Source organism: Nansenia antarctica (genome assembly GCF_963989245.1).
Source record: "Nansenia antarctica genome assembly, chromosome: 10".
Taxonomy (NCBI): domain Eukaryota; kingdom Metazoa; phylum Chordata; class Actinopteri; order Argentiniformes; family Microstomatidae; genus Nansenia; species Nansenia antarctica.
The window spans coordinates 8,969,093-8,989,373 of record NC_137680.1 but is presented as its reverse complement, the minus strand read 5'-3'; the positions used below and the strand labels follow the sequence as shown (position 1 = coordinate 8,989,373).

The window sequence follows — 20,281 nt, the reverse complement described above, 5'->3', positions numbered from 1 at the left end:
AAATGATGGCACATGTTTGGCACCTGCTCACAAATAAAGCTGCCGTAACTTAATGTAAATAAACAACAGTTCCAAGATACAGAACAAGGGAGAGAGATATAGTCTAAATCAACACAGAATAAGAGGGTTTATTATGATATTCACATGACATGAAAACAAGTAGGCTAGTTGTCTTCTTCTTCTCTTGTTTCTCTCACACACACATGCACACTCCCCCTCCCTCACACACTACCCCGTGCACACACACACACACACACACTTTTCTCTCAATTAATGCCAGCAGTTAGATCAGGATGTGTGCTCATGTTAGCATGCTATGCATTTCATTCCATAACAGTAGCTTCCGTCTGCTGCTCGTGGAGGACACAGCATAGCCCCACAGTAGGCAAGTTGTAATCATTCAAATATTGACAAATAACCCTAGCATGTCTGTAGCGATTCGGCATTGAAATTAGCTGGCAGAACCTCAGACCATCTCTAACCCATAAAAATCCCATGCAGAAAAACAATGGCTCGGCCAGTTAGCCAAAGTGTTGCAGACTTTTTCTTCCAATGTTCAGTCCAGAAGCTGCCTTTTATCCTCTTCTCTTTGCAATAACGCAGTGAGCCATTCTTGGTGAGTCACTGGTGAGGTATTGTATTGGTTAGTTTCAGGTTTCAATAAGGAGTGTAACTGCACCTAGGGGGCACATTTCAGAAATCCTGTCAACTACCATTTTACGTGGGTCACTGCATAGGTTACCCATTTCAAATGTGCCATCTGAACATGGTCAATAGGACAAGGACAACTCATAATGCTCAGTTTATTGTGATATCTGCATCGTCTATATTGCCAACCTGTGTGACCACTAGAGGTGTAAAGGATCGCCCCCCACGGTTCGGCACGCATGTGTACCGCGGATCAATTGCAAAATTTAACAAGTAATAATATTACTTAATATTTGTTAATATCTCTTGTAAATCACAATGTAGACTTGCCATGAAAAGATAGACGCGACAGTTGCGTGCTTTGTTTTATTCTAAAGCGCAATGATAGGTCGATAATGTGCAAAAAACTAGAATCTGTTGTGTACTCACTACACATGAAGCTGGGAATCCACAACAACAAGGCTGCGTTCGTAAATTTTCTCTGGAATCTGATCAGCATTCAAGGAACGCCTCTTGTCCAATCAAATGACTTGGTCCCTTTGAATGAATGAATAGTTTAATGACCGCACGACCTAGGTCGGTGGAATTTGTTTTCGGTACAGCTCAAAAAGCAGTGTCAAAAAACATACACACATTTTACATGACTATTACATGGACATGAAACACACATAACCACAAGACAAGACAGAACATATTTATGACGTCGGACCCAGTGAGTGTTCTCAAAGTGAATTTACGAACGCGGCCCAAGTGTATCATGGCGAGTGCTAGTAACATTAACGGCGGAGAATAACTCAAAATGCGTCTCGTCATTTAAATCCCACGTATGGGAGCACTTTGGCTTCTCTGTCAATTATGAAGGGAGGCATGAAAAAGGTAGCTCGACAACTTCTGATAATGTAGGCATTTTTTTCATACCATGTTCAAAGGAAGGGTTCACTTTATTATTTAGTTAAAAGTGGCATAAAACATGTTTATTCATCTGCTTTAAAGAGCCCAGTGATTCACTGCTGCAACCAGACGCCTCCCTCTCTCATATTGCACTATCTAACGCCTCCCTCTCTCATATTGCACTATAATTTAAGTTGAATGTGTATTTCAGTATAATATGTAATGTTTGAGTGTAGAATATGTTATACCAATTTTGTTATTTTGGTGTTACCAGTTTTGACATTGAATGTTGATGTTTTTTTTCACATAATAAAAGTGGTGTTTTTACAGAATTCAAGGAAAAAGCAGTTTTTATAAAAACAATTGTGTCGATCCGAAAAATTATCCGATCCGTGACTCAAAAACCGTGATCCGATCCGTGAGTTAGGTGATCCGTTACACCCCTAGTGACCACCCACAGAAACACTCAAAATTAACCAGCTACACAATTCCACGAAGCTAGCAATTCCATGGCTCGGGTGGGAGCATTTGGTTTTCTTGGGATGAATAAGAACTTTACCCCCTCCAGAGAGGTCAAAAGGGTTGTGTGTCATGTGGTATACCTGGCAATCAGAACCTACAACGTTGATGTCGACAGAGCAGCTCCAACAGTGTTTTAGACCTTTAGACCTTTGCCATCACTCTGGTACATGTTCATCTTTGTCTCATCTGTCACGACTTTCTTCCAGAACTCTGTAGGCTCTTTTAGGTTCTTTTAGCAAATCGTAACGTGCCCATGGATAAAACCGCCAGTCTTCCAATCTCTGATCTCCAATTGTACATTCAGAAATACATAATAAATACATTCCAGAGATAAAGACACTGATTAAAACAACCAGAGCCATACAACTGAGGTTCAGAGAATGTAAATTATAGAGGCTAATGGAAACAGTCATGGTAAAATGTGTTTCTCCATGGATTCACAGAATGCTGTGCTGGTAAACTTAGCTTTAAATTCTTAGACCAGAACCACATTTTTAATTCCAATTAGGTAAAAAGCAATGCTAGGGTTAATTTGAGAGACATTTTGGAGAGTTATATGGAGTCCAACTCTTCTCCCAGAGAACCTATATACAGGAGAACTTCCACAAAACATGATATTTTATCAGCATGGGTAAAGAGAAAATGTATGGGCTCCAATGGAGATTTCCCCCAAAAATGTCTTAACAAAATTATTTATAGATATTAAATGGGAATCTGACTTATTTCCAATGATTGGTTGACATGGTTATGATGCAAATACGAAATGTGTACAGTATTCCATTTAGTCAGGAATAGGTAAAAGGGCTATGCTATACATTTGATCTAGTGCTAACTAACAGTATTTTCAAAAGTCTAGTCTTACATAGGAAAGTAAATCTGAGGCACACTGTCTTATGAATAATTTTTTTAGCCTTGTTACTGTATGTATGCCCTCTTCTGTCACTGCCATAGGAACTGCACGTTTTACTCAGTTGAATGGGAAAGATAGGAAGTGCAACAGCTGTGGTTCTACAAAGGGTGCATTCATTTGTCCTGAAAATACAATTTCAACACAACAATGACATTTCAAAAGCTCAGGGAAAGCAACAGTTTTCTTTTGCACTTAGGCCTAAACTCATTGTAACTTAAGATTCAAAGGTGTTGCCCCATATGGGCGGATGTAGCCACATGTTGAAGTGTCCTTGGGCAAGACACTGAATACCAAATTGCTCCCAATGAGTGGGCCGTCACCTTGCATCGTAGCTTGCTGCCATTGGTGTGTGAATGGGTGAATGAGAGGCTATTGTAAAGCGCTTTGGACTAAGGAGCTATATAAGTCAGTCCATTTGTACCATATGCTATTCCATTCATGTGTTGGAGCCCCCCGAACTCTCTCTGGCACACTGAACCCCTCACCCCTGCGAACACACAGGCACACACACTTGCACACTAGCTATAAATAAAAATCATATTTAAGGCTAGCGGCTAACAGGAGGTGGTCTAATATTTACACACACACACACGCTTGCACATGTACAGTGCAGGCATACTAGGATTATTTTAGCAGACATGTTGACTTTATTTGCACTAACTAGCCTAGATAACCTGCTTTAGGGTGTCTCATAATTTAGCCTGACCTTCAGCTTGGAGTATTGGGCTCCCTAGCTTGCTCTGAGGTGAATGTGATTGAGAGTTGGCTGACAATTGATAAAGGACTTCTGGGTTGATGTTGTCAGTCTGAGGACCCCCACAGCCAGAGCTCCTTCGGTATGTGGCTGTGGGAATGCTTGTCTGTGTTGGGGTATTGTGATAACCCTATCACTGAGGCTGGGGTGAATTTGCACACACAAGCTAGAGACGACCAGAAGTAGAACAGGGTCCTGCCCAGGGTTTCCGTTAGAGAAATTGGTGCTGGTCAACGTCTCCGGGAAGATGTCAATGTCCCGGACAAACGGGAGAAATTCCGGTCATCATATTAAAATATAAGTGTTTGTCGTGGTGATTAGCTGTTGTGTAGCCTAATACCATTCTGTGGCGTTTAATCCTTGTAGTGCATAGCAATATTTATATTAAACAATATTTTGAGTAACAAAAAAAGAGATTTAGTTAAGGTCATTTTACATTTATCATAAAAAATGTAAATAATTGAGATTAATTACTACTTCATGATGTCATTTTTTATGTCAGCAACACACATAGATAACATAACTACTGTCCATTCAAATGTATAATATAGGGGGTTTTATGCCATGACAGCAATCATTTTATGGAAGAGAAAATGGTGGATATAGCCTAAACCTACCTCAAATCAACAGTTTGTTCATTCAAAAGAAGAAAGAAAAGCACTGGTGAGCTCAGCAATCACAAATGGGCTGGTAGGTAGGCCAAGGAATACTTCTACAGTGAATGACCAAAGAATGCTCATCATAATTAAGAATAATTCCATAATACTGCTTAATTTGGACATTTATATGAATCATTACATGGTACCCTGAAATAGGGTGACTGTCAGTGGAGTGAGTTCATGGTGGTGATTGAGTGCATGTTCCTGGTAAGGAAGCAAAGACAAAAAGAGCGGAAACAAATAGTTGAGACCGATTAAAAGGGAACAATATTTTGTTGTTGTGTGTGTGTTTGAGGGGGAGAGAGCTAGTTTAACACTGTGTTCTGGCGCTGTGTGGACTCAGTGCTGGCCCATGCCCAACACAAATATTTACCTCAGGACTGCAGGTGCTATCCAGCTGCCTATGGTTTTTCCAGTACTGGATGGAAATCCCTCTCTTTGTAGTTCTCCTGTGTGTGATAGCCTACTACTTCTGCTTACAGTTGTACTCTAGGATCTTTCTTTCAATAGCTCAGTATTTTTATGTTGAGTGATCGTTATTTTGTTTGATTCCTGTTTGCAAGGGAATATATTGTGAACTCCTCCAGGCTATCAGTCAGAACAACCATCCTAATTTCTTTGGACAGTTCAGATGCTAGGGCCCAGGCAGGTCTGGCGCAGGTCTGCCACCTGTCTTTAAACCGAAGAATGATCCATCATTGCCCTGCATGTGGTCTTTTGGAGATGGATTTGGTCAGAAAGTGTGTTAGGGCCCCTCCTAAGTGTATTAGGAAGGCCCAGAAGAAGGAAGGCCCAGAAACAATGTTCTTCTTTTAATGTACTATGTAGCCTATGTTATACTTGTTCTGTCCCTGTAGCAAAATTTGCTACTTCTAACCTCTCTCCATTCACTCCAGACTCCCCATTATTCCTGTCTCTGTTGTTTGAGTCTATTTCCACTCATTGTGATGTCTTCTTTCAGGGGAACGATGATGAGGCGGTGGTTGACTTGGGAAAGACCAGCTCTACTATCCATACCAACTTCGAGAAAGAGGAGTTAGAAAGTAAGTCTGTGTTTATATACACACACACACAGAAAGTATCGAGTTAGGCCCGTCCTATCTGTGTAATATACACACACAAAGTATCATGTAAACCCATCTTCACCAGTCGTTTTGTATACATGGCCACAGGGCATGGGTGATTTGCAAATTCAAAACATTGCTGTATTACACACACACACACACTTTCTCTCACTCCGATATCCTGGAAAATCCAGTCACGTTTGTCGCCTCGTTCTGCCGTCATCTGGGGATGGAAGTATGCATTGACATCACACATTCCATTGAGCGCTGAAGTTGGAGTCAATAGGGGGAAAATGAACTGACAAGAGTTTGCAGAGAGTTTGTGATTCAGATTGGACACACACACACACACACACACACACACATGCACATGCTACCACATAAACTAACCACTCAAGCATGTAGATCTATATACTCAGTCATTAGATGCGCTGGAGAGACAAGACTTTGTGAACTGTTTAAAATGTGAATACTGTAGTGAACCTTGTGGGAATGTTTTAGCTGCTGCTCCCAATCCCTCTCTGCTCCAGCTCTAATGGTATTCGTGTGGATTAGGCTGTCGCTCCAACTTATACTAATTAAATAGAGCCAGACCTCTTGTTCCCCCCCCCACACACACACACACACTGAGCTATGATTGTGGTGTGGTTCACTGCTGGGGCGCACAGACACAGGCTCCATGTTTCACTCCTAGGTCTTTTCTCAACCTCCGTCCTTACACCAGAATTTTTAGGCAAGGTATTTAACCTTATCTCAGGCAGGGTAGGTCCTACTGAGATCAATGTCTCTTTTTCAGAGGAGTCCTACTTACAAACATGAAACTGATTATAAATGTGCATTCAAATTACAAACACATTAACAATGAATTCATTACACAGTTAATTTACACAATATAATCAATTAAAACATGTACATCAATTGGATGACAGATTCTTTATCAAGGACTTAAACTGACCAACTGACCAAGTGACACAAGAATTACATTTTAGTACATTTTGGGAGTCTTTCCAAGTACTCGGGGCCCAGAAAAAAAGGCCTATTTACCTACTAGATAGTTAGCCAATCTTGAGATCTGGTGAATATATTCTGGAGAATACTTTAAACTGCAGGTGGAGGGAAGTAAGGTGAAAATAGGAGTTTTAATGTGTGATTTAAATCACATTGGGAAAGACTCTGGTGACATTAGCAGCTCCTTCTCTCCACCTCTTGCCAACACTGCTACCACCCCTCCCAAACCCACTGCGCTACACTCGGTCTCTGGCTTATCAGATCTTTCCCCCCTCTCCCCTGATGATATTCTAAAACTGGTCACATCTAAGTGGGCAACCACCTGCCCTCTCGATCCTATTCCCCTCCCCCCTTCTCCAATCCATTTCTAAAGACCTCCTTCCTTTCCTTAACACTGTAATCAATTCTCTATCCACAGGATCTGTTACAACTGCCTTTTAGACAGCCAGAGTCAAGCCTCTTCTCAAGAAACCAACTCTTGACCCGTCTTCTGTCCACAACTACAGACCGGTATCCCTTCTTTCCTTATCTAAAACCCTTGAATGCATTGTATCTAACCAACTGTCCCACTATCTCCCTTCAGAACAACCTCCTTGACCCTCACCAATCCGGCTTTAAGGCTGGGCACTCTACTGAGACTGCTCTCCTTGCTGTCACAGAGGCCCTCCACTCTGCTCAAGCTTCCTTCCTCCCTCTCCTCTGTTCTCATTCTTCTGGATCTGTCTGCTGCATTCGACACAGTAAACCACCCGATCCTTCTCTCCACCCTGTCAGAAGAACTGGGCATCTCTGGCTCTGTCCTCTCCATGAGCCCTCACCACTGGGGTCCCCCTCCGTCCCTTACCGTTCTCTCTCTACATCAAATCTCTTGGCTTGGTTAATTTCCTCACATGGTTTCTCCTACCATTGCTAGACGACACTCAATTCGTCTTCTCTTTCCCCCCCCTCTGACTCACAGGTGGCAACACTTGTTTCTGCTTGGATGTCAGCCCACCACCTCGCGAGCTCAACCTTAACAGGACTGAGCTACTCTTCCTCCCTGGAAAAGCTTGCCCTCTCCAAGACTTCTCCATCACAGACCTCCTCTCAGACAGCCAAGAACCTTGGGGCGATCCTTGACAACCACATATCATGTGTGGCGAATATCACAGTGACAGCATGCTTCTGCCAATTCTTCCCCTACAACATCAGTAGGATACGTCCATTCCTAATCAGAGAAGCAGCACAACTCTTGGTCCAGGCACTTATCGTCTTCCGCCTTGACTACTGCAACACACTCATGGCTGGACTCCCTGCCTCTGCCATCAGACCTCTGCAGGTCATCCAGAATGCTGCTTTGCCTAGAAAGTCTACAACCGCTAGGTTTGAATGAGGATTTCAACATGAGTGTTGTGCTATGAATAAATTACTTTAGACACTATGTTCTATGCTCTATGATGGCCTATGATGGCCATACTGCCTGATGTCTGCATGTTTGTAACATTTCTTTATTGTTTTTTGTTCTGCTATGTATATATATTGTAAATACTTGATGTATTTTGGTGTTTTCTGTCTTATGAACATGTATTTTGTAGTCCACTAAATCTAGGACTACAATTCCCTTGATGCCTAGCCACTAGGTGACACAGGTGTTGTGCATTGGTTGATCGAGTGATGTTGTTTGAACCCGTTATACCACTGTATTGACTTGTCTGAAGAAGGTCGATGACTGAAAGCTTGCACAATAAACTACGTTTTTTGCACAGATTTGAGGGTTTTTTTGCTAATTATACCAACTTGACATTTCACTTTTTGGCATGGAGGTCTATGGAAACCAAAATATAAAATATTTTAGTCAGTACTGTGCTTACACCTTTTTAAGCTATTCAAACCATTTCAACTGTAAAATGTGCCAATAACGCTAAATTATCAATGATGATCAAAGCTTTCTGATACCTATTAAATCTTTTAAACTATTAAGGTTTTTGTAACTCCAAAACATCTCATCCAGTTAACATGGTGGAATGTTGATTCAGGCCAGCATTCTGAGGAGAGCCAACATTGTTACTGCAACTGCTATGGAACCTTCACAACTCTTGAATAAAACCATCAGGAGAACTGCAGAACACTTTCTTAGAATGATTACACAACAACGCACTCTACCAGTTCTACCCCACTGAACCCACTCTCAACCAATTAACCAACCAACTCTACCATTCTTAACTAACCAACCCTCTACTCAGTTGATTGAACTACCCAAGGCTCATCTATCTATTAGGGTTGGGCTGCAATATGTTAATGCCGTATACCGTGGTATTTGAAAATAGCAACGGTGTCCGTTTCAATACCATCATTAAAAAAATCTGCTGCGCAGGGTGGGCATATACAGTATAATAAACACCTTAAGAGTGTTTGTCCATCACTACTGTCCATGTGGTTGAAGACACTATGAAAGTGATGACAGAACTTTTTGCAGACAGTCATTTGTCAAATAAATAACCTGTCCACATTTCTTTTTTCGAAGCCTCATAATCGCATGTCACGTGACGCACATTCTTCAGCCCTGCTTGTGGAAAGTGTTCGAGCATGTTCTTGGAAAGGCCGGAGCTATGGTTTTGATCCACTTTTCACCAGCTGCATCACTAATTCATCATTTGAATTTGGTGGCTCCCTCAAAGCCATACAATTAATCCTGCGGTGCTACTGTTTACCACAGTAAAATCTGGGGGCGGTTTAACAGTCAAAAATTGGATACTGCCAAATCCATCTATCTATCCTTCTCTCATTTATCCATCTATAGATCTATCTAACTAACTATCCAACAATTCCTCCATCCAACTAACCAACCAACCATTCATCCACCCATCCAACTGTATGTGACTGTATTTTTATGAGCAAAGTAGGCTATAAGGGCGGCAGTGCATGAGAAAAGCACCCAATTTGCCCCATGCGAGTTTCCGCTGGACCAGGAGAGATGGTGTCAATAATCAAATCAAATCAACATTTTAACAATATACTAAATGTTTTAGGGTAAGCATAGGTAATACCCTATTATAGGATGCTGAAATGCGGCAACATACATATCACATCTGTACAACACCATACCAAGGAATAAACAATATCGCCCAGCCCACTTCCACTGTCTGAGTGAATGACCTCTGACCCTCTGTACTTCCTCACTGCCCCATAGGTCACAGGGCGGTCTACGTAGGGGTCCACATTCCCCTGGATAGACAGAGCAAACGCAGGCATCGCCACCGTGGCCACAAACACCATCGTAAGAGGAGAGACCGTTCGGACCGGGAGGACGGGCGAGAGTCTCCCACATGCGGTAAGACTGCTCTGCATAATGTCGTTGGCACCCTGCAAAGACATGTTATCTTCAAAAAGACAACTTTTCTGGAAATTAGAATAGGCCTAATGAAGTCATCTTTACATCCAACAGCCTGTGTTCTTGGGATTTCACAAGGTGTTTTGAATTACCTTTTTTGGTCCGTGAGTCACGAAACCTTCACAGAACATGGAGGGAGATGGCTATCAATTTATGTAAAAACAATAATTCAAATCTAAATCTGTCAAAATTTGAGCCACAAGGTTTTTCCAGCATGATATCAAATATCCAATGCCACCTAATTATCTTCATCTAACCCTGCACCCAACAGACACCCCTTCCCAGAGGGTGCAGTTCATCTTGGGCACGGAGGATGACGACGAAGAGCACATTCCACACGACCTCTTCACAGAGCTGGATGAGCTCTCCTTCAGGGAAGGACACGTCTACGAATGGAAGGAAACAGCCAGGCATGGGCCCTCCCTTCACTTCAGATCCCTCACTCGTTTCATACTTAGACGATATCAACAGTTTGTTCTTATTATTTTTGTGTGTGTCTGTGTGTGTGTGTGCGCAGATGGCTGAAGTTTGAGGAGGACGTGGAAGATGGCGGCGAGCGCTGGAGTAAGCCCTACGTGGCCACGCTGTCCTTACACAGCCTGTTCGAGTTGCGCAGCTGCATCCTCAATGGCACCGTCATGCTGGACATGAGAGCTAACTCCATTGAGGAGATTGCAGGTGGGTGTATACGCCTCTCTGCTGACATCTGGGGCGGCTGTGGCTCAGGAGGTAGAGCTGGCATCTAATGATCTCAAGGTCGGCAGTCCGGGCGGTTCGAACCCTGGTTGCATGGTAGCTTGCTGCCATTGGTGTGTGAATGTGTGTGTGAATAGGTGAATGCGAGGTCATTGTAAAGCACTTTGGAATAAGCCAGACGCTATATAAGTCAGTCCATTTACATTTCAGTGTTATACCAGTCTGTGTGTTCGTCTTGATCCACTTTAATATCAATGAGTGGTGATGGAACCCCTGAATAGGAGAATGTCCTGTGTCGTTTATTTCTTTTTTAACTCATGTTTTGTGTACATGTGAAGGAGGGTTAGTTTGAGAGTACAATATGAACCTTTCCTTTAACCTCTATCCTTTGTGATTCTCCCCCCTCCACACTCACACACACACACACACACACAGACATGGTGATAGACAGCATGGTGGCGTCGGGACAGCTGGAGGAGAGTGTAAGAGCGAAGGTGAGGGAGGCCATGTTGAAGAGGCACCACCACCAGAATGAGAAGAAGCTCAGCAACCGCATCCCGCTGGTGCGCTCCTTCGCTGACATCGGCAAGAAACACTCGGACCCACACTTGTTGGAGCGAAACGGTGAGGCCCGCCTTGTCGCCACACTCCTCTGTTTCTTCTTCCTCGCTTTATTTCTCTTTATTATCTTTCGGGGGGAAGAAGGGTGTACTGTACAGGGTTCCTTTCCTTTCTATTTTGCTAATGTCTATGTTGACACCCAGATTGTTGGAGTTTGGACATCTTTTGACAGATATTCCTCAGAACAGAAGTGGGTTGAGTTTGTAAAGATGCGGGTACAATTGGCTGAGGTAACTTGAGTGACACGACGACGGGCCTCTCTGTTTGGTGCATGTCCTTGTGCTATTGCAGAGGTTCTCAACCCTCTCCTCTGGGACCCCCAGCCGCTCCACATATTTGATCTGTTCCACCACCAGCACACCTGATGGTGCACAACTGATCAAGTACAAAGCAATTATGGTTTGTACTTGATCAGTTGAATCAGGTGAGCTGGTGGTGGAACAGATCATGTGGAGCGGCTGGGGGTTCCCGAGGAGAGGGTTGAGAACCACTGTGCTAGTGTGTGATTTGCCCATTTGTGTTTTGTTGTTGATGACTGAGCACTGTGATAGTTTTATAGGATTTGGGTTTGCAGTGTATTGTTCTGGAATGAGGGTGAGAGTCTACCAATATGAAGCTGAAAGGCTACCTCTTTGCAAACTGCTGTTTTAGCCAACCAAATGAAGCCAACTAAATGAGTTATGCTAATGTCCTAACTTATCAATCTGTCTTCAGTTTAGTCATTGTGATTGGATAGCTTCCACTTGCCTCCTGTGATTTGTTTGTATGTGAGTGACCCTTGGGCAAATCCTTAGTATTGTAGTAGTGTGATGTAACCTGGGACAGTTTCCCTAACATTGCACAATGTTGCAAAAGGTTGCTCAACGTGGTTGTTATTCCAAGGAACGTGTTCACTCCTGTTTGTAATGTAACAGCTATCCTGATCTTCTAATGACTCCTGGTTCAATGCAGCTCTGCTGCTTACATTGTACTTTGTTCGATTTGGCTCTGTGTCACGTTTCATTGAATATGCCCCTGTAATTTCTGTAAAAAGGGGGTAGTGGTGTAGTGGGGGTAGTGGTGGTCTAGTGGATAGTGAGTTGGACTTGTGATCGGAAGGTTGTGAGTTCAAATCCCGCCTGAAACCACACCACTACTAGTGTGTGCCCTTGAGTAAGGCACTTAGCCCTCAGTTACTCCAGGGGGAATGTCCCTGTAATTCGTAATTGTAAGTCGCTTTGGATAAAAGCGTCTGCTAAATGGCAACATTTTTTAATTTTTTTAATTTTTGGGGGAACTTAATATGCTTTTAAACCAAATCTCTCCTGCCTGCCCCTCCTGCCATGACAAGCATTGCTCCTCTGCTTACATGATTATGATTTCCCCCTCTCAACTTAATTTCTCTGAATTCTCCCTCTTCCCTGCCCTCCTTTTTTTATTTTTCCTCCATCCCTCCTACTGTCCTGTTCTGTTTTACCCACCCAACCTCTCTTCAAGGTCTCTTTACCTCCCGCCTCTCCCTCCTGCACCGCACCTCCTCTCCTCCTCCAACGCAGCCTTCCCCCCGCCACCCCTCCAGGGAGTCCCGGGGGTCCCTCCTCCTTAGCCACCCACTGCACACACACACACACCCCCTCCCTCTATCCAAACGGCACGGCTCCCCGACCCCTTCCCACCCCACTCTTGACTGACCCAGAGGCACTGCTGGATGCTAGGGTGTGTAGGGCAGAGTGGGGGGGTGGGCGTATCCCCATGGTGGTGGTGTTCCCGCCGGAAGAGGAGGAGGCCGGACCCTGCCCGCCCTGCTCTGCTGCTCCCCCTTCCAGAAGGCAAATATCCAGCATGAGACCACTGTTCCTCCTCCTCCTCCTCCTCACCTTCGTCATCCCACCTAACCTCACTAAATCTTCCCACCTCCTATCTCATCTTTTCAACAGTTTATGAGTGAGAGTGCGTGTGCGTGTGCGTGTGCGTGTGTCATGCCGATGTGCACATTGTGGAGAGCATGTTTGTCAGGAATCTGTGCGATATCATTGCAAGTGCTTCATCAAAGGCAAATGGACTGCCTAGGCTTTGTCACCAGACAGAGACGGTATGGGGAGCTTCACACAGATGTGTTATGTGTGGATCTCAAGTTCTGATCCAATGCGATCATGCGAATTGCAATAAGAACCAGGTACTGACGTAGGGCTCCGTTGGACCACATTCCAGGACTAATCTGCCTAATCCCAGCTCCTATAGTGTTTGTGTTGACTGAGTGGGATGGGCAGGGGGAGTTGAAAGGATAGCTGTAGCAGATGATGTTGCCTTCCTACAACAGACCTATCTTTTCTTCTCTTTTGTTCGATCGATTGATTTGCCTAACTGATTAAATGAAGATTCAGTGATATGACAGGCAGAGGAAGAGGTGATTCTCTCTCCAGCCTTCTTCAGTGAACCCTCTACTCATGGCCATGTCACATCACTGAATCATTGATGTTGATGTTCTGGTACAAACAAACCGTTGAGTTATTTTTACCACTCAACTGACCACTTGTACCTTCTTCCCCTTCCTCCTGACCCCCACCCCCCTTCCTCCTTTCGGGCAGGTCTTTTGGCATCCCCACAGTCTGCCCCTGGGAACCTGGAGAACAGCAAACCCAGCGAGTCTCGCATCAACGGTGCAGGTGGCAGTCGAGAAAACAGCACTGTAGACTTCAGCAAGGTAACGCTACCTCCTTCCTGCTGTGCACCCAGACAATCAACCTCTCAGCCTTACTGTCAAATTAAACAAAACGTGTTTGAGCAGTGATTGTTAGTCATCTACAGGGGATAAAGAAGTTACCCATTGCACCCTTAAGGGACAAGATGTTGCATCTTTCAGGTAGAAATAGCACTTCCATACATCACATGAGCACTGCTCAAGGTGGCACTGCTCCACTCTTTCGGGAGACCTCTGTGTGATTTTTTTTAGGGATATCATTTTTTTTCAACATACTAACATGTTTATACATTAGTTTCTTAAATGGTTACAAAAAAAGCACAAAACGTTACTGTTTTCCTAATGTGCCATGTAAAACTTGCACTGGAAGTGTGCAAAAAAGAGATAACGAATGAAAAGGGGTTGAACCCAGATGAGTGTGATCTGAAATAAGCTGTGTTGTATCATGTACCCTGTTTGTCCCGACCTCAGCAGGACTGCCACTGTAGTTGTGGTTCACTGGGAGGGGGCCCCCGGAGGCCTGCAGTAAGTCCTCTCTCTTGTCAATCACTGGCTTTGGGCCAATCAGTGGAGTGTTGTCCCTTGTTGTACCGTGTCAGTAGCCAGTGGAGTGTCGTCCCTTGTTGTACCGTGTCAGTGGCCAGTGGAGTGTTGCCTGCCAGCGACGTGTTTGTTGTGTGTAACTTGTTCCATACTTCAACTGAAAACTGATGAAGATGCTTTGATTATTGTGACATAATCCAATGATTGTAGTCAGTGTTGTGAATTTGGTACTATCCGCTTGTGTAAAGTAGGCTGTGGAAATACTTTTCAGGGCACTATAACATATTGAGAAGAAAATAAAATGTGATCCTTACAAAATGATAATAATAAATATATCTAAAACTTTTGCCTAAATATAATTCTGTGTAGAGATGAGACAGTATTGTTTCTGAAACGTACAATACTTTTCCAACCATACTTGCAAAACAGATGTGGTTACATTTTGCAGTATGTGCAAATGTACTTTCAGGCATCAATAGTAGACACGTGAAAAAAGTTATTTCCCTGATGTGTCTACTTTGGGTCTACTTTGTTCCTCTTTATTGCGCATAACTTTTTATGGATTGGAGTGTTGCAATTGCTTTAGCTGTGTAGTTTTATTTACTGAATACCAGTGTCTGGTCTAAATTACATGTGAATAGCTGCAATGGAAATATGTTGAATTAAAAAGTTGTTGATTTGTTGAATACTTATTTCCCCCACTGTATGTGTATATATCATCCAGTCTCAGGTCAGAGCTGGGACCATTTATATTGTTGCTTTTGACACCGGTATGGCCTGGGGAGGTCCAGTGGTCTAGCAACATGGCCTACAGTGCATGTCCATGTCAGCGTGGGTTTGAATGTGGCCCATGCCCTGCTTTCTCTACCATCTCTATCCAATAAAAAATAAAATAAAATACTTGAGTGGGGATACCACATTTTACCTAACAAATAAACACAGGAGCTTTGCCTTAAGTCTGAGTTTTGTGTTTCCATTGGCACAAAAAAAGTAACCATTGCGTCATGGATCTACCTTAACGTGGGGTCATGGGGACATTTTTGGAACTAGGCGTGTGACCTGTACTGTGCCATCCCATTGATTGTCCCGGCTAATCTGTGGGACTGCTACTGTACGTTACAAAAGCATGAACATGCAATATAAACTGTTAATGTTGTTGTAGTAATCAGTTGTTTTATCTGTTGATCATTGTGTCATTCAAATGTGTCTTGATTCATTACACTATGTATGTTATTCATTTATTTAATCTTAGATGGACTCTTCTCCTAACGTGATCCTAATCAACAAATAAACAAACATACAGACAAACAAACAAAACCTTGACAATCAAACAACGTTGAGGTGTTCTAGCTCCTTTACCCTCTGCCCTTTGACCCTTCAGGTGGACATGAACTTTATGAAAAAGATCCCCCCGGGCGCCGAGGCCTCCAACGTGCTGGTGGGGGAGGTGGACTTCCTGGAGAGGCCCATCATCGCCTTCATCCGGCTGGCCCCTGCTGTGTTGCTCACTGGCCTGACCGAGGTCCCTGTGCCCACCAGGTTTCTACCCAGACTTGCTTAGGGGGGGCGCTTAGGTGGCGTAGTGGGCTAAGCGTCGACCGTGTAACCGCAGGGTTCCCGGTTCGATTCCGGCCGCGGACATATCCTGCATGTCATCCCTTTTCTCTCTCTCACCCATCCTTCCTGTCAATTCTCAACTATCTCTATCACAATAAAAGAAAAATGAAAATATGAGTGGGACTGCCCTACTCCGAAAAAAAAGACTTGCTTTGGGGCTTTACACACTGAACCATACTGCGCTGTGCTAGCTCACATTATCCCTTCTAGTACTGTTACAGCTACTATGGGGGATGAGTAACCAGGCCAGCACTGCACACTCAGCTTGTGTGTGTGTGTGTGTGTGTCTGCAGTTATGGCAGACATGCAGATGTACACTCACAGAGAACTTTATTAGAACACTTATATATTAATACTGGGTAGGACCTCGCTTTGCGCTCAAAACAGCCTCATTATCTTCGTGGCATTGATATCACAAGATGTTGGAATCATTCCATTGAGATTCTGGTCCATGACATGACGTTCAACTCCTGGCTGGCTTGAAAACATGTGAATAAGAGGATCACCACACAAACCTGTCAGTGATTTTTTTTTTTTAATGAATACAAGTGGCAACTGGGCTGACTAAATTCGTTGAAGATAAAGTTAAGCTATACAAGCTAGGCCTATTTTTATTTTTGCATACTGAGGCTATATGGCTCAAACTGCAGCGTACAGTGCATACTCATATGGAGGCAACAACCATTCTCTTATCAAACATCCTTCATATCTCTTCCACCTTAAAGTTAAAGTTCTGTATACAAGCTAGACCAAATGTTTTAGCCTACCGAGGCTATTATACTGTACAAATGCAGCGCTTTGAAACAACTCATACAGAAAACTACAGTAGTCTTGCAATGTAAGCATATCCGTCATGCTCAGTGATGGTGGTTGTTTTGCTGAGGTGAAAGACCTGGGGGGAAAACAAACTCACAGGCGCCGTTGCGGGACTCCCGTGACATCGTCACAGCAGTGGGAAGTTTCTAAACTTCTACCTACTGTATATGTACAGTATGTGTGTGTTGGTGTATGTATCTGCTGTACCTTGGTTAAAGCTGCGCTGTCACTGGATAGGTTTCTCTTCCTGCTGTTGGGGCCGTATGGGAAGGGGCCACAGTACCATGAGATTGGTCGATCCATCGCCACTCTGATGACTGACGAGGTAAGCTTTGGGTTGGTACAATTAAATGTTTAGTATAAATACAATATTCTATTATAGTGGCTTCAGGCAATTTTTGCATGCAATGGATTGTTGACCAAATTATTTTAAAATGATTTGGTCAACAATCCTTTGCATTCAATAATTGCCTGAAGCCACTATGATGAAATATTGCATTTTTAAATTACTTTTGAGTCAAGATATCTCGCTTTGATTCCCTCATTAGTCCTGATGTTCCAAATTGCCAATTTGATCAGGCGAGGTCCTTCTGTTGAACAGCGCAAGAGCTAACATGCAGCTCTCTGGGAATCTCAGGAGTGCAAAAACCTTTATCTGACGTATTTCAACGCATTATGATACTTTTTTAGGAAGTAAACACAGACCTTGCGTTTCCATAGCTATGATACAGTTACACATGACATTTAGATAGTTTGAGACTTGCATTGTGGATTTTGGGTAAACTTCCCCTATAAGCACTCCAATGTCTGACCTTGTCCCTTGGCAGATTTTCCATGACGTAGCTTACAAGGCCAAAGACAGAGTCGACCTCCTCTCAGGGATTGATGAGTTCCTGGACCAGGTAACGGTGCTTCCCCCAGGAGAGTGGGACCCCACGATACGAATCGAGCCCCCCAAGAGCGTCCCGTCTCAGGTGAGGGTTCCCTACCCACACTAATTCAGCTCATGAAATAGGCCAAAGAAAATGAGAGAATTATATGAATAAAATTCAGAATGGGTTGCCAGGAAAAAGTAAAAGTGATTGATAAATTAATTCCAAAGATGCCAAAAACTGGTTTTGTTACGACTATTTTACAGAGTTAACTTATAATGCTTGCTGACTGCAATTGAACATGTAAGGGTGATGATGGCTCTGTTGTAAGGCAATGTTGGGAGTTGTGCAGTAACCTGGTCTGGCCTGCTGGCGGTATATTCCCCATCCACAGGAGAAGAGAAAAATACCCTCACTGCCCAACGGCTCGGCTCACACGTCTGATAGCATCAAAGAGATGGAACACCAAGCAGGCCCAGAGCTACAGAAGACCGGGAGGTGAGACACACATACACACACACACACACACACACACACACACACACACACACACAGCCAGAGCTCGAAAAAAAATACATGCTAATTACTTGCATACTGCATGATTATATACCTGGCACTAATAGAATATCAAAAGGAACCTGTTTTCCCATGGGCATCAACTAACCTTCTGTAGAATAGATTTTGAGCAAAAACTTACAGTATAAGTGCATTTATGTTAATATTTTGCTAGCGAACACTGACAGCTGTCAGGCAGGCCAGTGAAACTCTCATAGCTAAATGTGAGTTGACTTAATTTCACGTCCATAGCAATGTAGCGTCTAGGCACAACCCATCCGGCACTGCAGGCAGGCTCAGGCAAACGACCATCGTATTTAAAATACTGTGTGACACACATGTCACCCACAGTCACAGACACATTGGATTTGTTTTAAGTCCCTTTTGGTGAAAGAAAACAGAGTGGACCCCTCAGAACCTCATTACATCAGCATTAAAGTAGAGAAATTAGCTTTTTCATGAGGTCGGTCTCGAAGGTTTTTCAGGTGTCCACTTGAGTCTTCTCACATTTCAGTATATGGTCTGTTGGTGAGATGGTGACGGTCCTGCTCCCTTCTTCAGAAACACAGGCTTCTCCCATTATGTAAAAAACACAGCTTTTCTTCTAACTAAACCTAGGCAAATAAAAACAAGTGTACAGTAAACATGTCCCCCATACATGATGTAGCGCCCTTCCATAAAAGGAGAGTGATGGGGAAGCCTGTGAATGAAGCAGATTTATTCATAAACGTTTTACTATGAAACAATGCTGTGTCCCTGTTGAGCACAGGGGTGCTCCTCTTGGTGCCATCACCATCTGTGACCAAAGAGAACAATTGTTTGGCCGCCATTAGGCTACTATGGTACTGACTCTGTATTGATATAAGATGCCTTTACTTCAAACAGATATTTCACCAATAGGCTAAGACAAAATATTGTGCAGTCATTATTTCCATCAGCCTTGCTTCTTACAGCTTTGTGTTGATTTCTCATAATTATTCCCAAATTCGTTAGCAGAGACAAAATATTTGCACAGACAAATAATTATTTGGTTATTAAGGCAACTGGCTAGAAACCTAGTTTCCACAACTCTGCTTTCCATATTGATGTAGTGACAGTATTAAATTATGCTGCACTTTGTTAGGCTACACTCATTCGGCTGCATTCTTAGCCAGACTGAAAAGTCACCGGAACCTTTAGTGCTTGATCAATTGAAATTTGAATTTCAATTTATCAGTCTTGCTTTCTATTTCTCAAAAATATTATTCCCAAATGTGTTAGGCCTACTGCATTAGGTGCTGTGTCCATCAAACACGCTTTTTCCTACAATAAATCAAGGTCTGACACTTTTGTACAGTGGCCTTAAAAGCAGAGTGGAAAAAGACATTACAGTTGTTGCCAGTGTACCTGATGCAGTGCTTTAGGCGGCAAGGCAGCGAGCAACAATTAGTGATTATACAACCACGAACTTCATAGGCATTTCTATGCTAGTAACAGTGTATCTTTTCTAGCAAGATGGGGTAAAATACATTAAGAGAGTGTTTGATTTATACAAAAAGAGTGTATATTTCTTTCAGAAATTGTAGTGGAAGTCAAGACATCGTAATTTTCCACTGAAGTGGCCGCCAGTATCAGAGAAGCTGTATGACTGAAACTAGCTGGATGATAGTTACCATAGATCAACTGGATTCTAGAAATGCTCTTTTTTTCCTCACTCTTTTACTCTCTTCCACTGTCTTACTCTCCCTCTGTCTTCTTTGACTTGAATCTTTCACTTTCATCACGTTATTCTCCCCCATCCCCCTCAATCTTTATCTCTAATCTCTTTCTTTTCTTCTCAATTTGTCAGGATCTTTGGGGGCTTGGTGATGGACATTAGGAGGAAGGTTCCGTTTCTCTTCAGTGACATCCGGGATGCTCTCAATCTGCAGTGCCTGGCCTCCGTCCTCTTCCTCTACTGCGCTTGCATGTCCCCCGTCATCACCTTCGGAGGGCTACTGGGAGAGGCCACCAAGGGAAACATAGTAAGTGCCAAGGTTGGGGGTTAGTGGTCGACTCCTTCATTGATATTGTGAT

The 20,281-nt window shown here is 43.3% G+C and overlaps 2 protein-coding genes across 4 annotated transcripts in view; one reads left to right on the top strand and one right to left on the bottom strand.

Moving 5' to 3' along the window:
* The window catches only part of LOC308166379 (chromobox protein homolog 3-like), a gene marked incomplete at its 3' end in the record, with an annotated part of 245,305 nt that overhangs the window by 155,752 nt on the left and 69,272 nt on the right, over positions 1-20,281 (bottom strand). The window lies entirely within an intron of this gene.
* The window catches only part of slc4a7 (solute carrier family 4 member 7), a 45,837-nt gene that overhangs the window by 8,688 nt on the left and 16,868 nt on the right, over positions 1-20,281 (top strand). For all 3 annotated transcript variants that reach the window (XM_080540658.1, XM_080540659.1, XM_080540660.1), the window contains exons 2-12: positions 5,346-5,427; positions 9,626-9,766; positions 10,098-10,236; positions 10,344-10,504; positions 10,958-11,146; positions 13,711-13,826; positions 15,748-15,905; positions 17,037-17,124; positions 17,627-17,773; positions 18,066-18,169; positions 20,055-20,229. In XM_080540658.1, the coding sequence (XP_080396784.1) occupies positions 5,346-5,427; positions 9,626-9,766; positions 10,098-10,236; positions 10,344-10,504; positions 10,958-11,146; positions 13,711-13,826; positions 15,748-15,905; positions 17,037-17,124; positions 17,627-17,773; positions 18,066-18,169; positions 20,055-20,229 (1,500 nt within the window). The remainder of the gene's footprint in view (positions 1-5,345; positions 5,428-9,625; positions 9,767-10,097; positions 10,237-10,343; positions 10,505-10,957; positions 11,147-13,710; positions 13,827-15,747; positions 15,906-17,036; positions 17,125-17,626; positions 17,774-18,065; positions 18,170-20,054; positions 20,230-20,281) is intronic.